This window comes from Neoarius graeffei, chromosome 9 (genome assembly GCF_027579695.1).
Source record: "Neoarius graeffei isolate fNeoGra1 chromosome 9, fNeoGra1.pri, whole genome shotgun sequence".
Lineage (NCBI taxonomy): Eukaryota > Metazoa > Chordata > Actinopteri > Siluriformes > Ariidae > Neoarius > Neoarius graeffei.
Genome location: NC_083577.1, coordinates 59,195,585 through 59,219,428, shown reverse-complemented (window position 1 = coordinate 59,219,428; position 23,844 = coordinate 59,195,585). Strand labels below are relative to the sequence as shown.

The 23,844-nt window shown below is 44.8% G+C and overlaps 1 protein-coding gene across 1 annotated transcript; it reads right to left on the bottom strand.

Moving 5' to 3' along the window:
• Nucleotides 1-7,928: 7,928 nt before the first annotated feature.
• On the bottom strand, nt 7,929-8,822 carry rprma (reprimo, TP53 dependent G2 arrest mediator candidate a). Its single transcript, XM_060928786.1, has one exon. It carries the CDS (start codon nt 8,666-8,668, stop codon nt 8,342-8,344), a length of 327 nt encoding a protein of 108 aa, XP_060784769.1. The 5' UTR covers nt 8,669-8,822; the 3' UTR covers nt 7,929-8,341.
• Nucleotides 8,823-23,844: the final 15,022 nt, after the last annotated feature.

Below are 23,844 nucleotides of genomic sequence, written 5' to 3'. Positions count from 1 at the left end.
TCTCCGTGTCTGCGTGGGTTTCCCCCACAATCCAAAGACATGTAGTTATTTTTTTTTAAAGATATTTTTTGGGCTTTTTTCACCTTTATTGAATAGGACAGTGTAGAGACAGGAAATGAGTGGGAGAGAGAGACGGGGAGGGATTGGGAAATGACCACGGGTCAGAATCGAACCTGGGTCCCCGGATTTATGGTATGGCGCCTTATCCACCTGAGCCACGACGCCCCCAACACATGGTTAGTTTAACATGGCCTTGGGCCGAAATGCCCTTGAGCAAGGGACCTAACCCCAACTGCTCCCCGGGCGCTGTAGCATGGCTGCCCACTGCTCTGTGTGTGTGTGTGTGTGTGTGTGTGTGTGTGTGTGTGTGTGTGTGTGTGTGTGTGTTCACTGCTTCAGATGGGCAGAATGCAGAGTACAAATTTCACTGTGCTTGAGTGTGCATGTGACAAATAAAGGCTTTTTCTTCTTCTTGAGGTGGATATGATACAACATCAGAAGCCCACATTTTGTTCCACTCATATCATGCAATAACAGGATTCTGAGGCAGCAGTGAGCATAAGTTCAGCGAAACTGAACAGCTGAAGATCGGAAAAAGACCAAACAATGTTTTTCCAACCTTCAACTCTCCTGTTTTGGTGAGCCTGTGCCCACTGTAACCCCGATTTCTATTTCTTGGCTGCAAGTGAACAGGTGTTCCTAATAAACTGGACAGCGAGTGCAGTTAAATATTTAAATTTTGATCCACAATGTGACACAGTATTTGGTTTATTAAACACATTTCTCTTTATCGCCCTCCGACTCTCTTCATGCACATTTCAGCGTAATGCAATACATCATGACCCTCTCAGAGAAGGTTCTCAGAGAAAGCTTAGTGTGCTGTGAAAGAAGAAGGCAGTGCACCATTAAACAAAGTTTCCCCAAACATGGAACAAGCAGCATCCCAGACTCTGCAATCAGCATGGCAAATCATTTTACAGCTTTTGTGTGTGGGTTATTTTTACATTTAATGCATCTCAATTCAAAACATAAGGTTTATTTTGGACTAACAATTTTTTAAAGGTCTTTCCAGTGAGAATAACTAATGCAGAAAATGTTTTTCATTGTGTACATGGTCAAAACCTCATTTACATTGTTTTCTGTTTTGCAAACCAAATTCAAATGAATCAAGCAGTTGCAGGGATGTCAGTAACATAAGTCCATTTGGACGAAACAAAGAACCCTGCAGAGTGCTAGATAGAGCCTTTTTTCCAAGAGCCAATGAGGTCAGGCTTAATCATCTATTTTGTGAAAGCCATACATTCATTAAAGGCTGTGCATGCCCCATTTAAAGCAGTTAGATAGCAAACCAAGCTTTTTTTGGTGGACATATCCTTTTTTTAATTGCAAATATTATTTAGCAACATACTAAGGATTTATTAATGCATAAATAAATCCATGGGAGGTTCAGTCTGAATCCACTTACAGTATTTCTGCATTTTACCACTGGAGGTAATTACTGTCTTGGCACTGATGGCAATTTGATGGTTCTGCTTGACATGTCATCAAATGAAAAGGTAATAACGGGTTTTATGATATTGCTCTTGTAGTGATTCAGCAGGTAATAGGCAGCTGGTGTGAATCATTATCAGTCAGCAGTGGCATGATGCATTTCAGTACAAGTACAGACCTTTTCCACCCTGTCATCACTGTCACTCTAGTACTGAGAAGTGTATTTCATAACACAGGAGCTGCTGCAAGACAATCAGAAGTTTGGAAAGACTTTTTAAATGTTTTGAATCAAACCAAACTAAAGCCATTACGAGTAAATTGGTTCATATATCTTATAGAGGGACAAGGTAATGTTATAGTACCTCTATCACCTCATCTCTGTGTGTGTGTGTGTGTGTGTGTGTAGACAGAGAAACTGCCTCAGGCAAACAGACTGCTCAAACGGTTTGGTAAAAAATGCATGGTTGATGCTCTTGCACAGAGCAGCCAAGTTTCAGCTTTTTCCCAAAGCAAGTGATAACAAAACGAGAGCAACCCACTCGACGCACCATGAAGGACTGATCGGCAAATACCATTAAAACAAAAAAGCATTAATAGCTAGTAGGTTGAACCTTGTTAACCTTAAATGTGTGTTTTTTCTTCTGCCAGACAACAGAAATGTGTTAATCAGATCCCTGGAGTCAGATTACCTGAAGTCTCATCAACACTGCAAATAGTTCTGTGCTCAGAATTTTCCTGATTTATTTATTTATTTTTTAATCTATAAAAGGTATCGATTAATGTTTGGAGTGTGATCTTAATGATATTTAGACTTTGTTTCTTGCTTTTTACATCGGTCTCTGATGCCTGTTGTAGGATTGTGCTATGCATTTTTCAGACACAATTATTGGCCATTGGGGCCTGGCTCGTTTTTACCAGGATCATATCTGTCGCGTTGCCATGACAATGCGACAGGTCACTTACAAAGAACACACACTTTTTCTGTCTGTTTCATAGCATAGTTTCCCCACAGGAATACCTTTAATCTCCAGAGCCATCAGCTGTGTCTGTTCCCAAAGTCCCACATGCGCCACATTCAGCCGGACTATTATATCTGATGGGGGCCATAACACAGAGGTGCTGCACTACACAGACACACTGAAATATAGATGAGCTAAAGCATAAACAGGCTAGAGGAAAAAAAAAGGCATGCACACTCAGACAACTAGTGACTAAATAATGCATGCTTATATTAAACACTGCTGTGTATGATGCACACTCTTCTCAACCATGTCTTGTAATAATTCAGATATTATATATTTTGTTGTTGTTTTTATTGATAATTTATCAACACATTTTTCACACGTATAACAGAGGAGATTAATTATAAGGATTGCAATCATAAACTAACAGTATAAACTAATTATATAGTGCTTACTATTGCACACTGCCTGCAGATATCATTGCCTCCAAGATGCCAGGACTCATCAGGGTGTTTGCTCAGTTGTAAACCTGCATCTTCACAAGCAGAGAAGAGCAGATTCATCACACTGAGAGGACTGCATTAGTGGCAGAAGCAATTAAATGTTTTTCATCAACATTTATTACCAAGCCAGAATGTTGCAAAACCGTATCTCTTAAATAATAAAATGTGGGCTTGTGCAGAGGAAGTATGCTCTCTGTGGAGCACTCCATGTTCCCACAGCCGGACTGAAATTAATTTCATGATCGATATTTCAGTGTTTGGCATTTTTTTTGTACAATTAATCAGATCAATATCAGCTGGCTGTAGCTCTGACACAACTCTTTAAGGTTAATACATTTTAAATTATCTACTGACAACCAGAAACAAACAAAAATAAATAAAATGATGGGCTATACGAATTTAAATCTAGTAATTAGTCATGTCCAAGCTGTACTCCTGCCTTGTGCCTAGCACTGTGACAGCTCCAAATTAGATAAGCAGTTACAGACAATGAATGAATGCAATTGGAAAATCACTCCACTTTAGGTTCAGCTGAAGAAACTCGCAAAGCACGGACCCCATCAATCAGCTCTCATGACAGTGTTTATTTTTCTTCCTCTTTGGTCTCCACGATGATGTAACTGCACACGTAATCTGTATTTATTGTTTTTCATTTCATGAAATCTTGTTTCAGCTCACAAAACCTTATCAACAGTATGGTGAAGAAGCTATCTAGACTGAAACATTACCCCAATAAAGTTACAGAAAACAGGAAAATATTGCACATAATCAACATTTACAGGAAAAGCACACAAAACCAATATTAATACTCCATGTGCATTTACATATAAGGCATATATTTCTAGACAAAAATCCTGTTTTTGAAACTGATAACTATGCCCATGATTGGCTCTATCATGATGTAATCTGGTGCTGTCAGTCAAAATTGCACTTATTGACCAGCCAATCTGTTCAACCAATCAGGCATGAGATGGGCCTGAAGTCTAAAGAGCTTTTCGGCGCTAATCAACACCCAAAGGAGGAGATGCGACTGATGTCCTGAATACACCAACCATATCCAGCACCAGCCCTGCATTATACACCATATCAAGGAGTGCCAGTCAGTTTTAGAACATGTTTCAGGTGATGAAATGAATACTGATGAACATTCTTTTATATACATCCATAGGTAAGAAGCGTTTAAACTGAGTTTGATGTAATTCAGGGCTTTAATACATTCAGAAAGGTCTTAAAGGCATAAGATGTCAATTTCTGTTAAATAGTTTTAAGGTTTTTCACAATCCATCCAATTTTCTTTCTAGATGTACTCTTAAATCCTGGCTTATTTCTGCATTATACATTTTAAAACATATTACTCAGTCACTACTATGAATTATTCAGTAACAACAGCTAAAAGGAAAAGTACGTACTGTAGTTACATAAGTCTTACCCACTGACAGGTCTCAGGAGTGCAAGGGATTCGCTTTCCTCCTTACAAATGACATAAAACTCAATCTGATATATTGGTTCTCATAAACTAAACTATACGAAAATACATTTAGCAGCTGTAGGGTATGGGCGTTTATGACCAATAACTCAGGAGATTCTGATAACACCCGCCAGGTTTGTGACCCTGCACAACATGCATTAGGTCTAAAAATAAAAATAGGTAATGCATTAATAATGGGCATAAACAGCCTGCTTGCAGGGTATTTCTGAGGGCATTTTCGTGTTAATGTGTCCACAAACTCATTTAGAGCTGTGTGAGCTGCTTCTGTGCACTGTCAACCAACAGATTGTGAACAGCTCACCAGACCTCCCTAATGTGGCATGTCCACAATCTCAATTTAAACTGTATGAAAAACATTATTTCGCCTGACATTCAACTAATTTTGTAATGGAAATGAACAAAAAACTAGATTACAATTACAAACAAACTGAATAATCTACTCTGCAGCAAAAAAAAAAAAGCGAATATAAAATGCCACAAAATCATGTGTTTTTGTAGTCAGAAGCATATTATGATCAAAACCAAATTACTGGAGCCACTGCTTGGCTTTCCATTCCTCATTATAACATGCATTTATTGATGTTTTGTATTAACCTCATATACACACTGGTCTAAATCATATAATAGTGAATAGTTGCCTGAAGAAAGGGCAAACAACATATAGCTCCTTTTATACTTTAAAGTATACCTGTAGTGAATTTTAATTACTAGCTTATTTCAAAAGATCATGTATGATACCAGTGGTTCCATCATGTAACGTTCGTCATAAGCTCTTGTCAAATACGCGCTAGTTTTAAGTCACTGCTCCGTTGGTCAGACATGGTCAGCGACATGTTGTCTCCTTCACGGGCTGTTCCAGCACCGGTAGTGATGCACAGTCGTTGTTTTGTCCGATTGCAAATCTACTTGCACATAACGCCATGAAATAATAGATATGTGCCATAAAATAAAGCTCTATTACAAGTATTAGATCTATATTTATTCAACGTGTTCTGAAGTTACTTGACTGGGAACTTGCCTGTTCATCAGCTCCCCTTCAGGTGCTGGTCCCCAGAGGTACCTGCGGATCATGCCGTCAACGAAGGCCATTTCCAGGGACGGTTTGTGAAGGACATACTCTTGCAGATTCGGGGTGGACATAATGCAGCCGTCAAAGCGGTCTGCAATGAGTTCATGTTCTTGACAACAGTAGGACTCCATGTCAATTCTCATGACAGAGCACTGCCCGCATAGAGTGGTAGCCATTTTGGATCTACCATCACGCACATCTCTTGCGGCAGTTTCTTCCTCCGAATCATTAGAATGTGATGACTCACTGGCCTCACAAGCCTCCTCCCTCTCTGGCTCAAATAGATAACCATTAACACCCATTTCATCAAAGTTGCTAGTCGTATTTTACTTCTTTAACACCTCCTTTCACTTCAAATCTTGACCCACAGAACACTGCTTGTTTACTCGCACCTGATAACCTGGAATCAACGACTGTACGTCACTTCCGGCCGGCAATGGTTGCTCCCCATTGGTTCTGCCCCCGCGGGTAATTCATGGAATAAAATTGTCCACAAAAGTGCTTTTATGGTGTTTTTTTTTTACTGAATGTGCATGTCTTTTGTCTATAAGTAATACATAAAGCACGATTAATGTTGTAAGCATGACCAGTACTGGTACACTTTAAATAAGAATGATGTAATTGTGATCTGGCTAGATCTATATAAGTATGCCTTTTCCATTATTATTCACTGTGAAGTTAGCAAGCTCACGGCTCTCTCACACTCTTATAAATAGGTCTGGCTTACAGCTGGCACATCTACTTAATCACTGACATTCTTCCCAGTGTGGTAAACACATTTAGAAAAGATTTACAAGCAAGAATCTATAAAATAAAATGAGGACCATCAGGAAAAGAAAAACTTGCTATTAGGCCACAGAAGGTGACCACTTGATAAACTGCTGACAAATTAAACTTGTGAATTGGAGTTAGTTTACTACTGAACTCAAACTAATGACTTATCCATAGTAATTCAATCAGGCAAATCTGAACAACAAAAGATTTTTACTAATGTAAGGAAATTCTTCAAGCTGCTCCATTTCATCTTGCTCTTGTAAACTACACAAGCCATCAGTCAAATGATCACCTCAAGAACGTTCCATTAATTATTTTAATCCAGTGTAATGACGTGCTTGTTGTCACACCGTATAAACTTTCTCAGCTGTTCGTAATGTTTTTCACCTGCTCTTTAAAAATGTAAAAAATTTTAAAGATGATTCATTTAAAGATGATTGAAACAGAGACTTGTGTAGACGAGCAGAGCTGACGGGTCACTTGTTGAATAAATTCCTACATTTATAATCAGAGACAATGTAAAAAGCAAAAGATGAAGACAAACTCCACTAAATAGCAGAAATCTCCTGTGACCTGATACTAACTATGATGAACGTGCATAGATGCTTAATTGATGGGGATAGATTAATCCACACTGATATCCCATTTAAACATTAACTGTCCCTATAGAGGAATATATATATATATATATATATATATATATATATATATATATATATATATATATATATATATATATGATTTGTTGTTTTAACTTAAAAAACTTAGTACCCGGGCTGGTTTATAATTGAGTTCATTGAAATTCATATAGTAAATTAAATTATTCACTCTCCACATGTGGAAAGCTTGGGAATTAAGCTAAGAGAGATGAGACTGAGATGGTATGGGTACATCCTGAGAAGAGATGCAGAGCATGTTGGAAGGAGAATGTTGGGGATGGAGCTGCCGGGCACACGAAAACGAGGAGATACATGGATGTGGTGAGAGAGGGCATGAAAGTGGCAGGTGTGGTAGAGAAGGATGCGGAAGACAGGGAGCAATGGAGACGAAAGATCCGCTGTGGTGACCCCTAATCGGGAGCAGCCAAAAGAAGAAGAAGAAGAAGAAGAAGAAATTAAATTGTTCACCTCGTTGTGTTAACTTACTATATTCATTTCAATGAACTCAAAATTTTAAGGCAGCCTGGATACTCACTTTTTTAAGTTAAAACAACAAATCATTTTTTACAATATATATGTGTGTGTGTGTGTGTGTGTGTGTGTGTGTGTGTGTGTGCATATGATTGCACATATAAATCTTCATTATATCATGCTATAATGCAACACACACACACACACACACACACAATTATAAGGTTCTATCCGGATTAAGAATGAATGAATGAATGAATGAATTATATTGTATTTAAACAAGTCTTATTGAAGCTCACTCAACTGTTATAACACAACAAACTGTAGTTTATTATCCAAGACCCTACAGCTAATACTCATAGTGTAAGTCATGAAATTTGTACGAAAACACTTTTTTTCCTGTACATTATTCAACGTTTTTATTCCATTAAACGTGAAACATTAGAGGCTATGCAGCCTTTCAATTTAAACAAACGCACATTTGTGCAGTTTTCCAAAAGAAATGTCACAGGCTACAGTGTGTTCATAAAAAATAAACTCGGAATTGCGCGCGGCTTGTTGCACATGCACCATGTATCCAAAGATTCATTCATGCGCAAAAATACTTTCAGTAAATAAATGTTACTCTGAACATAAATAGCCGATGAGGGTTCAGGTGATTCGGTTCGTGGGTTGTAAATTCGAGTTTGGTGTGATTTCAGTGGTGCACGTGCACATAAAATCTGCAGTACTGTGTGTTCCGTTTACGCACACGCCGGCTGAAGAGGAACGCAGAGTCCTGAGGTTTCTCCGCCATCATATGGAAAAAGCGCATGTGAAAGCGCATCATATAAACAGTGTTATACTGCAGTGTCAGTTCGGAGGCTGGACGTTTGGGGCTTGGAAAGAGAGCCAGGTGCGCCCATGTCGAATCCCAGATCGCACTAATAAACGCTCACTATAACAGCTTCTACTTCTTTGCTCGGTCTCCGATCCGTCACCAAAAAGTTGATCATCCCCTCGGACTTGATGAGGAGGTTGCAGCCGAGGAAGAAGATGCCGAAGACGACAGTGAGAGACAGCACACACATCACAGCGATCTGCACGGCTCTCATGATGAACAGGCTGCGCTCATCGTCTGGTGCCGCCGCCGTCGCGAACCCGTCGTCTGTCACCACCGATGAGAAGTTACAACACGACAAGATCTCCTCAGTCCGGTTGGAGAAAATACCACCGTCCGTTTGGTTAAACGTCGTGCCGTTCATTTTCATTTCCGTTCCTTGGCGCGCACACACGCACGCACGCACAGGTGATCACTTAAAAAAAATTCAAAGCGTGCAAAGAGTCTTATTTAAATTTTTTAAGTATGAAACCGAGTCAGAAGTTGTAAGAAGTGTGCAGGGAGAGAAGAGCCACAGACGGTGCCGCTTTGCACACAGCATCCCATGATCGCGTGTCAAAGAAGGAAGTAATGAGGCAGCGCGCCCAGTGCACACAGGCAATGGGATATTGTAACCTGCTGGGGAAAACCATTTATGGTGGAGATGAGAGGCGAGCGCACACGCGCACACACACGAATCCGGCGGCCGGCGGTGGGACTCATGCCAAATGGCGCCACCTAGAGCGAAATCACGACGGGCAACTGACAAGTGGGCCCCAGTTTTCTATGTCATCGACAGGATCGCATAAAAATGAAGCCATTCGCATGAGGTCCAGAGTAATAATAAAAAAATGCAAAATTGGAATGTTAAAAAAACCCCAACCAATCAACCAAACAAACAAAAAACCCATGCCTCCGAAAGTGTTGAACCATTTATGGACTACACAGCAGAGCATTTTTTAAGGATTTTCCACTAGGAGACCAACTGGTCTGGGCAATACAATCACAGGCCCCAGAGTCCATGCGGCTGCACCGCTGCGGCATATTCTGTGATGCAAATTGCCGCATTACAAATCCTCGTTTCAGCCAGCATAATATCAACATAATGCAGTGCCAAGTTTTCTTTGTTAAATGTATACTTACATGGTACTTGGTTAATTAATTGCAACTGATTGTACCAAGGGCGGCACGGTGGTGTAGTGGTTAGCGCTGTCGCCTCACAGCAAGAAGGTCCGGGTTCGAGCCTCGTGGCTGGCGAGGGCCTTTCTGTGTGGAGTTTGCATGTTCTCCCCGTGTCTGCGTGGGTTTCCTCCGGGTGCTCCGGTTTCCCCCACAGTCCAAAGACATGCAGGTTAGGTTAACTGGTGACTCTAAATTGACCGTAGGTGTGAATGTGAGTGTGAATGGTTGTCTGTGTCTATGTGTCAGCCCTGTGATGACCTGGCGACTTGTCCAGGGTGTACCCCACCTTTCGCCTGTCGTCAGCTGGGATAGGCTCCAGCTTGCCTGCGACCCTGTAGAACAGGATAAAGCGGCTAGAGATAATGAGATGAGATGAGATGATTGAACCAAATGATAAGACATAACTTGGTTTAAAATTTGGTCTCCCAGTGAAGCTGGTTTGGCATTGACTAGGAGACCAAATCTGGCCACTGGGAGACCATTTGGTCTCCCAGTAACTATGTTAAAAAATGCTCTTGCTACACAGCCATGTTTTTTAATCTCACCAGTATGGGAGACTTGAAAGGATGCTGCAGTCAAGGGTGTAGGTTTGGTATTAACACTGGTGGGGACATAAACCCAATGCCAACCCACAGTGGCGCCAACTTCAGGTCAACATTAGAGGGTCACAATATTTTGCTCCATTGTGTTCCACCAAAAGAGTATCCATCACCTCTCCAAAGTCCAGATTTTTAAAATTTGAAGTTCAGAACTGTAGTAATTCATGAACAATAATAATATGCAATTCATTTGATTAATTGCAAATCTTGCATGTGACGACTAACTCATTCTACCAATTAACTCATTCAGCACTATCGGGTTGTTGTTTACATGTGTCATGTTACACGAATTTGGTCAGGGCTCTGCAGGTCTTAACTGAAGCACTTCAAGTTAAGGGTTAGTGGGCTGCTAAAGTTTGCAGGCACTTTACAAGCAAGACTCGGTGCAATATTAGCCAACATTAGCACAATTTGATATAATTTAATAATGTCTTTGTGAAGCTGCTGTCAGTATCAAGTCGGATTGTTATTTACATGCCGCACAAATTTAGAAAACAGTCATATTCGTATGTTGTCGTTGTCGTTTTTACACAATGAATACAAACTGTTTTTAACCGATTCATTTTGTTAATCTAACGTTACATTCCTCAAGGACAGTTTACTAGCTTGCTAGCTAGCAGCCAGTCAGTGCACTACAACTGCACTTGCTAATTGACATGGTAGCTATAAATGCTTGCTGTTTTCTTGACCACACCCCCAGAGCGAATATTCATGAGCGAATTTTGTGTGGTGTTTCGTCCAGTGGAAACCTACAGTAATCATTTGTGTACCGCACACGGAGTGTGATTTTTTTTCTTCAATCAGAAATATTGGTAGGGACATATCAGCTGTCATTTGATATTGGTAGGGAGACATCCATACTGTCCATACCCAATTCTACACCTATAGCTGCAGTAGAACTTTTGTAGCTTTCTACAGAAAAAAAAGCCTCTACAGTGGCCTGCTAACTCAATTTTTCCTTCTTTTGTAGTGGAGCAAACTGAAAAAAAAAACCTAATTAGGATTATATGTCATGAATCGACACAAAGTAGCCCATCAAACTGAAATGAGAGAATATGACAGTAACAAAATTATTCACAAATTAAAAAAAACATTCACAAATAAACATTGTGCAAGTTATGACTGTATAAGCTGCAATAGTCCATCCATCCATTATCCGTAACTGCTTATACTGTGCAGGGTCGTGAGCCTATCCCAGCTGACTATGGGCGAGAGGCAGGGTACACCCTGGACAAGTCGCCAAATCATCACAGGGAGACAAACAACCATTCACACTCACATTCACACCTGCGGTCAATTTAGAGCCACCAATTAGCCTAACCTGCATGTCTTTGGACTGTGGGGGAAACTGGAGCACCCGAAGGAAACCCATGCAGACACGGGGAGAACATGCAAACTCCATACAGAAAGGGCCCTGTTGGCCACTGGGCTCGAATCCAGAACCTTTTTACTGTGAGGTGACAGCGCTAACCATAAGCTGCAATCGTAGTGACGGAGAAAGGAAGGCATTAGTTAAAGAAGCTAAGGGTAATTCTGAAGTAGTTAGAGAGATACAGCCTACAGTTGGTCAAGTTTAATGCCCAAACTGATAATCACATCATCAGTTTTTCTTTGGCTAATCAGACACAAAGTACACCACCAATCTTGCCAGAGCAGTTGGGGGTTAGGCACCTTGCTTAAGCCAGTCCTGCTGGTCCAGGGAATCAAACCAGCAACCTTTTGGTTCCAAAGCTGTTTCTCTAACCATTAGGCCATGGCTTCCCTGCAACTTCACTGAGCCTACAGCTCAGAGAGACATCCATCACTCGGCAAATCTAAAAGAAGAGTGGAAGAGTGGTGAAAAGAAATGCATTGTTGAAAAAATCCATATTGGCAGCATGGTGGTGTAGTGGTTGCCTCACTAGGCTTGGTCACCATCGCCTCACAGCAAGAAGGTTCTGGGTGCGAGCCCAGCACCTGACGGATGCCTTTCTGTGTGGAGTATGCATGTATTCCCCGTGTCTGCGTGGGTTTCCTCTGGGTGCTCCGGTTTCCCCGACAGTTCAAAGACATGCAGGTAGGTTAACATGGGGGTGGCCTTAGGCTGAGGTGCCCTTGAGCAAGGCACCTTCCCCCAACTGCTCCCTGGGCACTGTTAACATGGCTGCCCACTGCTCTGGGTATGTGTGTGTGCTCATTCCTCACATGTGTGTGCATGTGTGTTCACTGCTTCAAATGGGTTAAATGTGGAGGATGAATTTTACAAGTGTCTGTATGATAAATAAAGTTGTTGTTGTTGTTCTTCTTCTTTTTCTGAAATCCCATTTGGAGTCTGCCAAAATACTTGACAGAAGTATCTGTTTGGCATGCTTGCTACTGGGTTTGGCCAGTTTGCTTGCTAATTGTTTTGAATAGTTCCACTTAAATCCTTGAAACTTATCTTCACTTGCACATCTGCTTTCTGTATTCATAAGGCTATCCTGATCAGTTATGTAATGCTTCATCACCCATGAACATTACCCTGTCATACACAGAAAACTTGGCTTCGTAAATCCCATCTTCCAATCATTTAGCTACAACATACTCTTGAATGTGGATATATACTCATGTTTGTCTTTCAATAATTGAGAAACATCTATGAACAGCTGTATCTGTGTCAGTGAATATTGCTCCCAGATCTTTGAGGCAGAATTTTCTGGGCAGCAGAGGTCTACGTTCCTAGATCATACTTTGTCAATTCAACCTTCTTCAGTACAGACAGATCAAAATCTAGCAATACTCAAGATGTGGAAAAAGTTACACTAGTCTGATACAACTAAAATTGGACATTTTGGAATTGGAAACCAACATTGCTCATCACCCAGAGAACACCAGCCCCACACTGAAACATGGTGATGGGAGCACCATGATGTGGGGATCAGCAGGGACTGGTAAACTGGTTAGGGTTGAGGGAAAGCTGGATGGAGCCAAATACAGGACAATCCTAGAAGAAAACCTGCAAGAAACTTGAGACTGGGGAGGATGTCCACCTTCCAACAGCATAATGACCTAAAAAATGCTGCCAAAACTGGAAAACCAAGAAACTGAATGTATTAGAATGGCCTAGTTGAAGCTCAGACCTCAATCCTGTTGTGAATCTGTGGGAACCGCTGTTTATACATTGATCTCCATTGAGTCTGACACATTTCTGCTGAGATTCTGCTGAAAAGGATGGGTAAAAATATTAGGATCCCAATGCGCATTGATATTTGGCCCGGGAGGTGAACACCCAACAGATGGCTACATTTTTTTTTTCAATAACCTCTGTGCCACAATAATTTTTCACCTTCAAATATTAGACATATTGTGTAAACCACATGTTAGAAATGCCCAATTAAATTGATTCCAACTGCAAGTTATAACACTGCAAAATGTACATAGTATAATTGGTGGTGAAACATTTCACTGTTCAAAACTTAGAAATGTTACTTGGAGTTATATCAGCTGAAAAATACTGCAGTTCAAATGATAATCCATTCATCCAATATCTATAACACGTATCCATCAGGGTTGCAGGGGAAGCTGGAGCCAATCCTAGTTGATTCTGGGTGAGAGGCGGGGTACACCCTGAACAGGTCGCCAATCTATTGCTGGGTTTCATGTGACATCACATCCGCCTCATTAGTTATTCAAAACTTTCACTGGTGGTCTACCAAAGCTCAGTTGACAAAGCGTTTGTACGGAGAAGGTGCATTGCTCGCATGAAAAATGCTTTACGCTTGCGTTGTTTTAGGTTGTTCAAATTGATCATACCATGAAACTGATAAAAGTTTCTTCAGGGTTCCCAATGAACTAATAAAAAAGGGTGAATGAACACAAGATTTCACAAAAAAATGTTGAGAAAGGTGGCTTTTGAACCTCTCACTGAAATCGAAGGGAACCAAGTCAAAGCATACTCAAGTTTGCAGTGATCACTTCATGAAAGGTTTGTATATCCCTCTCAGCTATGTCCTGAGTGTTTTCCAAGTACTTTTCTTGCTATGTGTCATTATTTTATGGTACTTTTTTTAGTCTCAAAGCACTAAAGTCCCCAGCTGTTTCTTTGTTTCCTCCTCACTCCTCATAAAGTCCATATGCATGAAGATCGTGACAAAATTCTTGCCCAGCCATACAGTTATGATGCGCCGTGATCACATCTCTGTCTTGTTTAACTAAGATCCAGGTCTTTAAAGGGGTTTCTGATTATCTTTGTGAATGATTTACCTGAAAGATAAGAGCGAACACAAGTGAGAATCAAGCGAACTGTTTTTTGTTTACACTTCAACTTGCAGTGCTTCATTGTAAAGATCCAAACGAAAAGCTTAAAAAAACATACTTACATGGGCAAAAACAATACAGGATTCATTCAGCAGCGACTTGATACCGAGGTCCTTTACCCAGCCACATACAAAAAAGTTGTAAGCCTCCATACTCTTCCACGCTTTCATCTATTTTGCAATGTAGAAGGATGTCTGCAACACCAGATAGTTTGAGATGTCGGGGAACTCGACTAAAGGGTAGTTTTCGAGATCATATGACAAATCCTGTTAGGGTTTTGCTGGGATTCGAACCTGGGTCACTGATAATCCAACAAACCCCCACTAGGCCACCAGGGGGATGACTCAATGCAGAGGTGTGAGGCGAAAGTAGAGTATCAAAAAACAGTTTATTTACACTATATACAATCCAATGGAAAAAACAAAAAGAAAATCCAAAAGCTCAGAAGATGACCAAAAATAAAAATATCCAAAGGTTCAAAGTCCCAAAAAACAAAAGGAAAGGCAAAAATGCAGAACGTTCAGAAGATCAAAAATACAAAGTCCAAAGAAAGCAAAAACATCAAAAACACAAGGGCACAGGCAAGATACGTGGGACAGAGGAAACTAGCACTAGACAACATAGCATAAAGACTCGTGACAAGGGAACAAACAGAGGGGTATTTATACACAAACTAATTAAGGAACAGGGCGGGGCAGGAAACAGGCAATCAAGACAAACACAAAATACAGTGGCGGCCTCTAGAGGCCAAAACAAACATGACAAGATAAACATAACAGCGGCCTCTAGAGGCCAAAACAGTCCCAATCCTAACAGGACCCCCCCCAGGAGCATCTCCTGACGTTCCCAGGGCGATCCGGATGGGCCGAATGGAAGTCCCGGCACAGTCCTTTATCTAAAATGTCCCAGGCGGGGACCCAACAGCATTCCTCAGGGCCATAGCCCTCCCAATCTACCAGGTATTGAAGCCCGCCGTGGACCCGGCGGGAGTCAAGCAGGCGATGCACGGTGAACACAGTCTGACCCTGGAAGATGCGGGGGGGTGGGGGATTCCTAGGGGCAGGGGCATACATGGACGTCAGTACGTGCCGCAACAGGGAAACATGGAATGTGGGGTTGATCCTCAGAGTCCGGGGCAACTGGAGCTGGTAGGCGACAGGGTTCAGGGTTGAAGGGGCCAATGTAGCAAGGAGCAAGCTTGCAGTTCTCCACCCACAGCGGAAGGTCCTTGGTGGACAGCCAAACCCGCTGCCCAGGGCGGAAAGCGAGGGCAGGTCTTCTATGGCGGTTAGCCTGAGTCTGGTTGGTTCTGGAGGTCTGGATGAGGGTCTTCCTGACCTTGCTCCAGGTCTTGCGACACTGTCTCACATATTGGTTGAGTGAGGGCACCCCCGCGTCCTCCTCCTGGTCTGGGAACAGAGGTGGCTGGAACCCGAATTGGCACCGGAATGGCGACAGCTTGGTGGCCGATGACTGCAGGGTGTTGTGGGCGTACTCTGCCCATGGCAGCCAGGTGCTCCATGATGTCAGGTTATCCATAGCCAGGCCTCGCAGGGTGGTTTCCAGGTCCTGGTTGAGCCTCTCCATCTGGCCATTGGACTGTGGGTGGAACCCAGAGGAGAGGCTGGCAGTGGCTCTGATGACCTTGCAAAACCCGTGCCACACTTGGGAGGAGAACTGGGGCCCCCAGTCAGAAACAATGTCCTGTGGGAGACCAAAAACTCAGAAGACATGAGTGAACATGAGTTTGGCAGTTTCCAGGGCAGAAGGGAGCTTGCACAGTGGTATAAAGCAGCAGGCCTTAGAGAATCTGTCTACTATGACCAAAATGACAGTATTACCTTGTGACTCAGGGAGACCCGTGATGAAGTCGACTGCCACGTGGGACCAGGGACACCGGGGAATGGTCAGAGGATGCAGGAGACCCTGGGGATGCTGTCGTGGGTTCTTGCTTCTGGTGCACACTTTGCAGGAAAGGATGAATGACCTCACTTCCTTCTCCATGCTAGGCCACCAGAAGCATCTTCTCAAAAAGTCCAGGGTCCTTCGAGCTCCCGGGTGGGCGGTGAGAGGGGACGAGTGACCCCACTGGAGAACCTTGGCCCGGGCTTGATGTGGGACATACAAGAGGCCCTGTGGCCCCGTCCCAGGACCGGGGTCCTGGCATTGGGCTCGTTGGACGGCCTCCTCAATACCCCAGCAGACAGGGGCCACAATCCGGGACACAGGGATAATAGGACCAACTTCGCTCTCCCTGTTGGTGGGAGCGAACAGCCTGGAAAGCACGTCAGGTTTGGTATTTTTGGAGCTGGGGCGGTATGATAGGGTAAAGTCGAACCGACTGAAAAATAAGGCCCACCTAGCCTGTTGTGGATTGAGTCTCTTTGCTTGCTGGAGGTACTCCAGGTTCTTGTGGTCCGTCCAGACCAAAAATGGGTGTTGTGCTCCCTCCAGCCAGTGCCTCCACTTCTCAAGGGCCAGTTTAACTGCTAGCAGTTCTCAATCCCCCACGTCACACCGGGACTCCGCAGAACTCAGGCGGTGGGAGAAGTATGCGCAGGGGTGCAACCTTCCTTCCGAGCATTGAGAGAGGACCGCGCCGACGCTGCTGTCCGAGGCGTCCACCTCGATGATGAAGGCTTGTGAAGGGTCCGGGAGGACCAGAATGGGTGCCGTGCAGAAGCGGTGCTTGAGGTCTTTGAACGCCTTTTCCGCCTGAGGAGACCAGACATATGATCCACCTGTCCCTTTGGTGAGGTCCGATATGGGCGCTGCTACAGAACTAAAGTTCCTGATGAACTTGCGGTAGAAGTTAGCAAATCCTAAGAACCGCTGAACCTCTTTGACGGACTTGGGGGTGGGCCAGTCCCGGATGGCCAGGGTCTTGGCTGGATCCATCTGGAGTTGGCCTGTCCATACAATAAAACCCAGAAAGGAGACCTCGGGAACATGAAATTCGCATTTCTGGGCCTTAGCGAACAGATTGTTCTGTAGCAGCCTCTGGAGAACCTGGTGGACATGGTGGCGGTGCTCCTGCACGGTCTTGGAAAAGATTATGATGTCGTCGAGGTAGACAAAAACGTACAGGTTAATCATGTCCCTCAAGACGTCGTTGATTAGGGCCTGAAAAACAGCTGGTGCATTGGTGAGTCCGAAGGGCATCACCCGGTACTCGTAGTGCCCTGATGGGGTGTTAAAGGCGGTCTTCCACTCGTCTCCTTGTCGGATACGGACTAGGTGGTATGCGTTCCGTAAGTCCAACTTGGTGAAGATGGTGGTGCCTTGGAGCAGGTTGAATGCTGTGGACATCAGTGGAAGGGGATAGCGGTTGCGCACGGTGATCTTGTTCAGGCTCCTATAGTCAATACACGGTCAGAGCCCCCCATCCTTCTTGCCGACAAAGAAGAAGCCGGCACCAGCAGGTGAAGTGGAGGGTCGAATTAACCCAGAGACCAGGGCTTCCTTGATGTATTCCTCCATGGCCTTGCATTCTGGCTGAGAGAGGGAGAACAGTCGGCCCCGAGGAGGAGTAGTCCCAGGGAGCAAGTCGATGGCACAGTCGTAGGCGCGGTGCGGAGGAAGAACGGCGGCCCTGGTCTTGCTAAAAACCTCTTTCAGATCCCAGTACTCTGTGGGAACTTGAGATAACTCGGTGAGATCAGGAGGCTCGGCAGGAGACACAGGAGAGCTAGAGAGCAGACAAGAGGCATTGCATGCAGGACCCCATTCCACAACCTGGCTTGTTACCCAGTCAATGCGAGGGTTGTGGCGAGTAAGCCAAGGAAGGCCTAGAATAACTGGGAACTCAGGTGAATGAATAAGGTGCAGGGATATTTCTTCTTTATGACCTTGAGACTGGAGAAAGACTGGAGAAGTAACTTGGGTGACTCTACCATCACCTAAAGCTTGGCCATCCAGGGCAGACACAGACAGTGGGACTTCAAGAGGCGCAGTCGGGACATTGATACTTTGGGCGAAGTGGATATCCATAAAGTTTCCAGCCGCCCCTGAGTCTAACAAGGCCTGGCAAGAGTGGACGGACTCACCCCAGGAGATGGAAACCGGGATGTAGATTCCTTGGCCAGGAAGTCCGGGAGAGAGGGTAGGCCCCGTCACAACCCTCCCTCGGCTGGACGGGGTGGTCCTTTTCCCGAGAGCTCGGGACATGATGCTCGGAAGTGACCAGGCTTGCCACAATAGATGCAGCACTTGTCCCTCCTTCTGCGCTCCCTCTCAGATGCGGAGAGGCGAGTACGGCCCACTTGCATGGGTTCTGGACAGTCACTAGAGGAGGTAGACAGGCTCCATGTTGAGGCAGTGAGGCCGGGGAGACTCAGGACTTGGCGGCATTCTCTAATCCTGTTGTCCAGACGAATGGCATGAGAAATCAGTGTTTCGAGGTCACTTGGGCATCCGATAGAGGCCAGACAGACCATGGTGAAAGGCTGAAACCAGGGCAGTCTCGTTCCATCCACTTACTGCTGCGAGCATCCAGAACGAGATGGCGTAGTCTGCGACGCTCCCTCCTTGCCGGATGGACATGAGCTTTCTGGCTGCGTCTTTGCTGATGTCTGCTTGATCGAAGACACGAAGCATCTCCTCCGTAAACAGCTGGAAATCAGAGCACTCGGGTCCCTGTCTCTGCCAGATGGCTGTTGCCCAAGCTCGTGCCTTACCAGCTAACAAGGTTATCACAAAGGCAATCTTGCGGCGATCAGTAGTGTAGGTGGTAGGCTGGAGCTCAAAGGTGAGTTGGCACTGGGTAAGGAGCTCCCGACACTCACTGTGCTTGCCGTCATACCTCTGTGGTGCAGGAAGGCTGGGTTCACGAGGTGAAGGAGGCAACATGGCAGGAGGCACTGGAGTGGATGGTGGAGCAGGAGGCAGAGAAGTCAGCTGTGCCAGGGTTTTCCTAATTTGCTGAAGCAGTACCTCGTGGCAAGCAAGGGTCTCATGTTGGCTTGCAAGAGTCCGTCCATGAGTGTCCATGGTGGATCCGAGGCGTGTTAACGCGGCCATCATTCCCTGAAGGTTAGCCGGGTAGACAGTTGAAGAAGCCTCTGCTGAGTCGGTCATGACGGAGTCTTTCTGTTAGGGTTTTGCTGGGATTCGAACCCAGGTCGCTGGTCTGATAATCTAGCAAACCCCCACTAGGCCACCAGGGGGATGACTCAAGTACAGAGGCGTGAGGCGAAAGTAGAGTATCAAAAAACAGTTTATTTACACTATATACAATCCAATGGAAAAAACAAAAAGAAAATCCAAAAGCTCAGAAGATGACCAAAAATAAAAATATCCAAAGGTTCAAAGTCCCAAAAAACAAAAGGAAAGGCAAAAATGCAGAACGCTCAGAAGATCAAAAATACAAAGTCCAAAGAAAGCAAAAACATCAAAAACACAAGGGCACAGGCAAGATACGTGGGACAGAGGAAACTAGCACTAGACAACATAGCATAAAGACTCATGACAAGGGAACAAACAGAGGGGTATTTATACACAAACTAATTAAGGAACAGGGCGGGGCAGGAAACAGGCAATCAAGACAAACACAAAACACAGTGGCGGCCTCTAGAGGCCAAAACAAACATGACAAGATAAACATAACAGCGGCCTCTAGAGGCCAAAACAGTCCCAGTCCTAACAAATCCTTCTTTTCCAGACTGTAGGGGTCTATTCTATTGCACATAGCAATCTTCTGAATATATCTAAGGCTACGTTTACATTAGACCGTATCTGTCTCGTTTTCTTCGCGGACGCACTGTCCGTTTACATTAAACCCCCTGGAAAAGCCAGGAAACGGGAATCCGCCAGCGTCCACGTATTCAATCCAGATCGTGTCAGCTCCGGTGCTGTGTAAACATTCAGAATACGCGAATACGCTGTGCTGAGCTCTAGCTGGCATCTCATTGGACAACGTCACTGTGACATCCACCTTCCTGATTCGCTGGCGTTGGTCATGTGACGCGACTGCTGAAAAACGGCGCGGACTTCCGCCTTGTATCACCTTTCATTAAAGAGTATAAAAGTATGAAAATACTGCAAATACTGATGCAAATACTGCCCATTGTGTAGTTATGATTGTCTTTAGGCTTGCCATCCTTCCACTTGCAAGTGGTAAGTGATGTGCGCTGGGATCACACACACAGCGGCTCAGTCCCGAATCGTGGCTTGTGCACTTCACTCGCGCGCTGTGTGAGCTGCGCAGGGCCGGAGTGCGCACCCTCCAGAGGGCACTCACTGTTCAGGGCGGAGTGATTTGGAGCGCAGGATGCCTGCGGAGCCGAGCGTATCCGCGTATTGGTGTTGCTGTGTGCACGGCTAACGGTTTTAGTGTAAACACGAATCGTTTTAAGAACATTAATCTGATGATCCGCTGATTCGACGTAATGTAAACGTAGCCTAAAGCGAGTAGTGGCTTCTAGATTATGAACATACTCTGATAAGTTATCGCTAGTTGTTTGCACTATGGCAGCCGTTTAGACCACCAGCTATTTCACTTCCGGTAAAACCGCTAAGAAAAGTCATGTGACTGAAACCCAGCAATTGTAGGGCTAACACAGAGACAAACAACCATTTACACTCACTTTCACACCAATGGGCAATTTAGAGTAGCCAGTTGACCTAATCTGCATGTTTTCAGACTGTGGGAGGAAACTGGAGTGCCCAGAGGAAACCCATGCAGGCATGAGGAGAACATGTAAACTCCATACAGAAAGGTCCCAGTTGACCACAAGGTTTGAACCCAGAACCTTTTTGCTTGTGAGGTGACACTGTGCCGCCCAGTTAAAATGAAAATATCAAATATATTAATATCCTATCTGTGACATTTTTACTGTTGTAAAAATGTTAAATGGTGGGGGGAAGGATGGAGACAGGCAGACTGTCACAGTCCGGTCCAGTCCATCCATGCCTTAGATTGTGGGACTTCCAGGCCGGATCCAGGACAGGAATTCAGTCCTGCCTTGCTGAAAGCCATTTCCTGAAGCAGCACTCCCACACCTGCTACCACTCCTCTCCCATCAGCCAGGGATTTTTAAGAACTGTTTGGAGCTACTCCATTTGCCAGACTGTCTCTTGTAGACTTTCCTTGCCTCGCTACAGCTCATTGGTATTGTGTCTTCTTGATTCCCCCTGCCTGAATTTCTCCTTGTTTTTTGTCCAGTTTTTCTGTCCAGTTTTTTGTCTCTGTTTTTTTTTGCCTGCCTGTTCTTTTGAATTGTGTCTTTTATTACCTCTGCCTGGATTTCCCTTGTCCCTGTGTTCATCAGTTTTTGTGAAGATTTTTCTGTCCTGTTTTTTGTCCCTGATCATGTCTATCTGCTCCTCTGTGTTTTTGACCTCCTGGCCTGTTTTTTGACTACCAATTTTTGCCTGAGCCCTACTGTACCTTTTGCCTTCCTGCCATTTACTTCATTAAAGAAGTTTTCTCTTTACACTGCCTATTTTCTGAGTCTGCTCTTGGGTCCTCACTTCACCTCAGCTTGCCACCCGACAGCACAGTCTGGCCAACATGGACCCAGCAGATTTCGCCCAGCTAAGAGCAGTGGTGCAGAAACAGGGAGCGCTCCTTGGGACCCACCAACAGGACATCCAACAGGTGAATCAAAACCTTGTCGCCATCTCTGACACTCTCAATCTTCTTGCCACTCAGCTACAACAGCTTCAAGTAATGTCTGCTCCTACACAACCCCCTCCACCTACCGCTCCTCCAGCTCCTGCTCCAGGCCTCTTCAGAGAGCCGGGGCTTCCCGCCCCACAGCCATACAATGGAGAACCAGGTACCTGCAGATCATTTTTATCTCAGTGCTCGCTAACCCTTGAGCTTCAACCACTGGCCTTCCCTACAGAGCGTTCCCGAGTGGCCTACACCATCACTCTCCTCACTTGCAAAGCTAGGGAGTGGGGAACAGCTATTTGGGACGCCAGTGGACCATGTTGCGCCAGCTTCAAGGATTTTACAGAGGAGATGAGGCAAACCTTTGATCGCTCTCTGTCTGGCAGAGAGGCAGCAAGAGAAATCATGGGGCTGCGGCAGGGTGCCTGGTCCGCTTTTGACTATGCGTTTGAGTTTTGCACTTTGGTGGCATCTTGTGGCTGGATCAGAGTGCCTTGTTTGATGCATTTTTGAACGGGCTGTCAGACACCATCAAGGATGAGCTGGTCTCATGAGAACTGCCATCTGATCTCCCCAGTCTTATGGACCTCACCAGTCATATTGACTCCCGGATCAGACAGCGGGTGAAAGAGAGAACTCGGACTAGTCTTGCTCCCCCTCAGCCTCCCATTCCTTCCGCTGAGCCAATGCAGGTAGACCGAGTCTGCATCTCACCTGAGGAACAACAGCACCGTCAGGATATGAGGGCATGCTTTTATTGTGGACAGCTGGGGCATTTCTGCCAATCTTGCCCTTTAAAAGGAAGAGCCCACCAGTGAGTTTAGGGGCCCTGGTGGGCAATGTCCAGAATCAGCCCCCTACCGATCGACCGGTACTCCCAGTGGTCATTATCCATGGCAATCAACCCCACGACCTCCAGGTACTGTACTCATTGATTCAGGGGCTGACAGAAACCTGATCTGCTCGACCACCGCCAAGCGCCTGGGGATTCCACTACTGGCTCTGAACCTGTCCCTCACTGTCCTGACCCTTAATGGTACTGGTCTGACCACCATCACCCATAGAACAGCCCCAGTCACCTTAAGAATTTCTGGCAACCACTCTGAATCCATCCAGTTTTTTGTCATGAGTAATCCCCATGTGCCCATAGTTCTTGGTCTGCCCTGGCTAACTCTACATAACCCCCATGTCAACTGAACTAACAACACCATTTTAGAATGGAGTCAATTCTGTTTATCGTCATGCCTGAGATCTGCCCTCCCTCACACCGAGCTGCTCCAGCCCACCATTGGTGAATATCCTGACCTCTCTAACGTGCCTCCCGAGTATAATTACTTAAAACCTGTGTTCAGCAAGTCTCAAGCTGTTTCCCTTCCTCCCCATAGGCTCTATGACTGTGGAATTGACCTTCTCCCTGGGACTGCACCACCTAAGGGGCAACTTTACTCTCTCTCTCCTTCTGAAAGGCAAGCCATGGATAAATACATCACAGAGTTCTTAGCAGCTGGAATTATTCGTCCTTCCTCTTCTCCTGCAGGGGCAGGATTCTTTTTTTGTGGAGAAGGACAAATCCTTGCACCCTTGCATTGATTACCGTGGGCTAAATGACATCACCATCAAGAACTATTACCCCCTACCTCTCATGTCTATGGCATTTGAGTTACTCCAGGGAGCCCAGATTTTCACCAAGCTAGACCTGCGTAATGCTTACTACCTTGTGAGGATCAGGGAAGGGGACGAATGGAAGACGGCATTCAACACCCCCATGGGCCACTACGAATATCTTGTGGTTCTGTTCGGCCTGACTAACTCTCCCGCAGTTTTTCAGGCCCTTGTTAATGATGTCCTGAGGGACTACCTTAACCTTTTTGTTTTTGTCTACCTGGACGATATATT